Source organism: Uloborus diversus, chromosome 4 (assembly GCF_026930045.1).
Source record: "Uloborus diversus isolate 005 chromosome 4, Udiv.v.3.1, whole genome shotgun sequence".
Classification (NCBI taxonomy): Eukaryota; Metazoa; Arthropoda; class Arachnida; order Araneae; family Uloboridae; genus Uloborus; species Uloborus diversus.
In genome coordinates, this window is record NC_072734.1 from 178230744 (window position 1) to 178236743 (window position 6000).

General features: G+C 31.7%; 1 protein-coding gene across 1 annotated transcript in view; it reads left to right on the plus strand.

The window, feature by feature from the left end:
* Positions 1-2769, plus strand: part of LOC129220457 (acetylcholine receptor subunit alpha-like) — a 46620-nt gene extending 43851 nt beyond the window's left edge. Inside the window, 1 exon segment of the mRNA XM_054854877.1 lies at positions 2587-2769. Coding sequence (XP_054710852.1) covers positions 2587-2769 — 183 coding nt within the window.
* Positions 2770-6000: the final 3231 nt, after the last annotated feature.

Genomic DNA, 6000 nt, shown 5'->3' on the forward strand with positions numbered 1-6000 from the left:
GGATAGATTTTGGGAGCGCGCTCATATATCATTGGAACTGCTATACTTCAGATTTCCAATCCTGACGCTTCTGTGTATAACTATGGTCTAAGTTTAATTTTTTGGTTCATTTTTTTTTTACTCCCATTTTTTATCACTTTTTCATCTTTCTTTAAAGTATGAGGTGTATTGAGTATGACGAATGTTTTCCGTATTTGTCTTATGCAGGAATTTTTTTGAAAATGTGAGGCTGAGTTCTATAAATGTTTCGCAATGAAGATTTAATAGAAGGGCATCCAAAAACAGCTGTTATTTCTATATATATATTGTTTTGAAATTGTTTTAATTATTTTAGAAAGTTTTTCAGATGAAATTTTTTTTAAATTACATTTGCAAGGTTTTTGTAAGATTGATATTTTACTCAGAGAAGAATGTTTTAAATGCGATGCATTGCGTTTCTTTCATACAATAAACTGAGTTTTCGTAAATTTATAAAAATTGCAGTCTTTTTTATTTTAGCGGATTGTGAAAACAAAATAGCTTTAAAAAAAATTAATACATGCACAACATCTATGAAAAAAACCCTGAAGGATTTTACTCTTGCAAATTACATTATGATTATTTATTCAATCTTAACATTCTTTATAAAATTCCTAATGTTACAAATGATACTCATTTCTAAATCCACAATGCGGCACAATGAAAAATAACCAAAAATTATTAATTCGTGGTGAAAGTTCATGTAATTTTTTAATATAATTTTCCTTTTTAATATTTCTTTTTATATTTCAGTTTTGAGAATCTTTATAATATATCAAAATATAAGCCGGATTTAAAGTTAGATTTAATCATTTTTGAGAAAAGAATTATTATCATAGAAGGAAATTTATTCAGTCGATACTTGACAAAAAACATTGAACTTTTTGAGAAGTTTGAGTAACATATGGAGGGGGGGGGGGAGTATCTTTAATAGAAATTACATCTTACATAGAATCCAAAAGTGCATAACTCATCGATAGCCTGGATGACTAAATGTTGTTATAATTCGCCCTTTGAGTAATAGTGTCTTGGTTTGCACAATCAACTCTTTTTTTTTTCTATCCAACTGGCGCATTAGCTTCAACACTTGGCAGCAAAAAATGCTTGGCAGCCTGAAGATAAACCAACACGCCTCAAAGTTTGAAGTAAGTGTAGGGGATTTTACACAGAATCTAAAAGCGATAGCCTGTATGACTAAATGTTGTTACAATGTGGTATTTGAGGTATGGTATCGTGGTTTGTGAACACATACTCTGAACTTTTCGATCCAACTGGCACATAAGCTTCAACAGTTAGCAGCAAAAAAAAAAAAAAAAATGCCGGCCTGAATCGAAACCAATACGCTTCAAAGGGTTAAACCGTTTGAAGTATGCGTAGGACTTAACATAGAATCTAAAAGCGTATACTCATCGATAGCCTGGATAACTAAATGTTGTTACAGTGGGCCCTTTGAGGTATAGTATTGTGTTTTGTGGACACATACTCTTAATTTTTCGATCCAACTGGCACATTAGCATCAACAGTTGGCAGAAAAAATAAATACTGAATCGAAACTGGTACGCCTTAAAGTGTTAAAGAGTTTGCAGTATGTGTAATACTTTCTATTTTTAAGGAAGCATTGCATTGTGTTTTCGGCGATTCTCGAAAAAATGTCTCGTGCATAACGATAAGTTTTTAATTTTTTCCAGCAAACCAAAGCCTTAAAAAAATAATGCTGTTGGGGAATAATACAGTCTTTAATATACTATCAAAGCATAACAGTTAATCATATATATGATTAATAGTTATTTGAATAAAATAAAAACTTAGCGTTACGTACGGGACATTTTTTCTAGAATCGCCCTTTTACAGAAACCTTTTAAATAATAACCATGCACTGTCTGACCACCGATAGGATGGAAGGGCGAACATCCGGTTTACAGTCGAAAATGGATGCATTCATTAGTTTGACAGGAAGCTAGTTTATTATTACAGGTACGAGTTACCTTTTAAAATAAGCAGAATCACATTGAAATATAGTTCACTCTCGATTATCCGCGCGCGGGTAATCCGCATGACAAAATTATCCGCGAGTCAATCAACAAACAAAAACATGTATTTTCGCAGCAAAAAGCAAATATTAATGAATGATAAAATATAAATAAATTTATTTATTTATATTTTGCTCTTCCTTCATTGTACATACACTTCTTCTTTATTGGTGTTAAGTTTTGTTATGCAAACGTCCATAGCATTTTTACAGAACTGAATAAATTTTCATTGCTTGAAAATTATTATGCATCAATACAGCCAATGTTTTGAGGTAGGACAATTTTTACCTTATTTGTCCCTCGTTTTATGTTTGGTAGTTTATTCGCAATTTTTACTTCCCTTGGCACTTGCGCCAACCAATTCCGCGAATAACCGGGAGTTAACAGTAAATTAAACACGCGCATTAAATTTTGCATTTTCCCGTTATTCAGATAGCATCGCCCCAACTGGCAGCTTGCCAACTCCATTACAAACGTGGTCAGACAGTATACTTCGAATCAAACTTTAAATAATTTTTGTTCAATTTTAAAATTACAGATTGAGGGTGATTGGCAGTACGTGGCTATGGTGTTGGACAGGCTGTTTCTCTACATCTTTTCAATAGCTTGCGTAGTTGGAACGGCTTGCATTATTTTAAGAGCACCTGCCCTCTACGATGACAAACAACCAATCGACGTCTTGTTTTCGAGAGTGACGCCTAGGTTGCGGCATTTGGACTAAAGACAGTACAAGTACACTGAACCGTCGGTTCAAAATCATTTACTTCCAATCTTTGTACCTTTCTTTGTAATAGAGTGTCCCCAAATGGACAGTCTGTACACTATAGCCTATATATTTCCATAAGAATATTAATTAGATAGTTTCGGTTATCGAGACAGACGAAATATATTTGTTCAGAAGGTAAGACAGGGTGCAGAAGTAAGATTACCAATTTAATACAACGCTAAAAATAACCTTCATTACATTAATGTAAAATAAGTTATTAAGTAGAGATAGCGAATAATCATACAAGACATTGGAGTTAAAGTTTGCATGAATTGTAGAAAAATAACATTTCTGTGTTTATTTTTCCCATAAGAATCATAAATAGAAAACTGCAGTTAATAATATAAATTAAATTAATTTTTGATAATTTAGTTTAAAAATTTTTTTGTAAGTTAAATCCATGTCATTGTCCAACCGTATGAAAAATTATGAATAAATGATGTAGTAGTATCTATTTAAAAAACATAATGATTAGTGAAGTAAAACTTGTTGACGTTACCCGACACACAATATTTGAAATTATTTGTTTTTAACCACAGAAATAGCAAATAACATTCAATTGATAATACTGAATTTTTAAGCGATGTTTTTAATTATGTACAATGACAGAGGTATTTTATTCTGTCTATATCCATGATTTTTTTTTTAAGTAGCAAACCATAAAGAGAAATAACCAAAATAGGAAAAATAACAATAAAACAAAGGGTCGATATTATGACCCCCTTAAGGTTTTTTTTACTCATAATACAAATTTAACGATCAATTAATCGAAACAAAATTAAAAACACTAACCCACACATGGTATATAAGCTTAAACACATAAAAAACAATTCGTTTTCCGCTTAAAAAAACGCAGTTTTACCAGAGTTGAAAATAGTTATCCTTTTTCGCCCCCCCCCCTTCCAATACACCTTGTAAAAGATATAATAATATTTCTATATCGGGCACAGGAGCGAAATATAGCGATTCTTTCCTACGTGTTATCATACAGTTGTTTTATTCAGTAATTATCCGTTGATGCAGACTAATCAAGACTATCAAATATATACCTGCTACAAAAATCTAAGAGCAACATTTTGCATAAAAACAGAAAAAGATAAAATAAATGAAAAAATATATATATATTTAACATGTATTGCATAATAAAAATTTTTTACTATTCATTTTTGGACACTCTTATATAATTTTAAAGGACCAAGTCATTGGAATATGTTTATTTTCTTACACAAAATATTTCGTTTTGCTCTAACTTCCTGTTTAAGTTATTCTTTTAAAAAATCTTTTTATCGAGCTTGTTTGATGTATTGCCATAGTAGTTCTTAAAACATTACAAAACTTTTCCTATGCTGTCTATGTATACCAAAACTAGATTCATGTACGGTTTTTTATGTGGTTAACTTGTACTTTTGTATTTGAGAAAAGCAAAGTTCTTCCTCTAGCGTTCTATGCTTTTATTTTTAGAGGTAACGTACCAAATATAAAAGTAATCATGTTATTTCATACATATTTAATACATTTGTTGAAGTTTGATTGTTATTTGTGTAAAACGACCTCCTTCAATTTCTGTGATTTATATGAAGAAAAAAGTTATTTCATGTTTCTTAATTATTCCAGCGAAAATCGCCTTGTAGACATCAATGTATTTATAAATCTTGTATAAATATTGTAATCTAATTATTGGATCAAAAATTTATCTTCATGTTTTTACCAAGTCTTCTTTTCTACTTCAGAAAAAAAAAAAGTAAAGTTATAACGACATATTGTTCAGTATTTGTTTATGAATACATCCGAATGCGCATATCAATTCGTAAATATTTGTTTGGACTGTTTAGAGAGCTAAAATACGTCACATACCAATGCAAGTTATAATAGTATAAAGATCGCCAGGATGAAATAAGTGTTATTTTCATGTATCATTACGATTTATACAGAAAAAATTGAGCATCCTCAAGAGTCTTTTGACAGTCTTACATAATTTTCGCTGTATAACTTTCTGTAAAAATTACATTTGCTTTGGTATTTTCTTCATCTGTTAATTTACCCATTCACATGATAGGCTGCAGGGACTTTTGCAGCGAAGAAAATATAAATTTAGACTGTAATAAGAGTGAAAATGTCTATTAAAAAACAGTCTGTCCCAAAAGTCCTTGACACATTTAAAAAAAATTCATAGAATTGCAACCAATTGTCGTGTAAAAATGCGGCATGATCCATTGAATGAAGTATGAAGTGAAAAGGGGGGGGGGGTTGGCGCTTGAAACCAGCGCGAGCACCGAGACCACAGGTCTATTGTACTATCCCCGCTTAGACTACTAAAGGAGCCCAGTAACAGAAATAAATCTCAGCAGTTGCCTAACCGAAATTCTAGGCAGTTCCCAGGGATCTACATAGTGGTATCCCAAGTGCTCAAATCTATGTGCAGAGTAGAAGGCACATTCACATAGCTCATGAATTGAGCTTTCATCAGCCATATGACATCCTCTACACGAAGGGTTGTCGGTAACACCCATCAGATTAAGGTGCCTATTAAGAGAGCAGTGTCCAGTTAGTAACCCAACATGATCCATTACACTTCATATGTTCTATAATTTTTATTACGTCGTAGAAAAAGAAAAGTGAAGAAAAAAGAAATAAAAAGAAAAAATATATATAACTAAAAGTAATCGAACTATCTTCGCAGCAAGAATTTGTTTTTCTTACTGTGAGAGTAAGAAATATAAATTCTTACTGTGACAATACACTATCAATTGCTTATAATTACACTTTTTCTTTGTTTCTTTTCCTTCCTTTTTCTTTTTTCTTTTTTTTTTCTCTTTTTACGATGTTATGAAAAGTTCTTGAACCTGTAACGTACTATGGCGTGAACCGCACATTGATACAGAATTTTACCGTTCTTTTATTAATTTTAAAATGTGTCAAGGACTCTTCGGACTCCTGTGTTGTTACTAGCGCGCTTTGATGACAACTCGTACCTAGTCTTTCGAATTACCAAAAGATATCTAATTGCTTAAGAGGTGCAACAAGTATGAAAATGTCTGAAAAAGGCATTTAAAAAGCATTGCGACGAATGCGCATGATGAAAACTTGCACCTACTCTTTCGAATTACCAAAAGACATCGATTTTTTAAGGGGTGCAGCTACGTAGTGCACGTAGCTTTTCTTTCTTTCCTATATTTTCAATTTTGG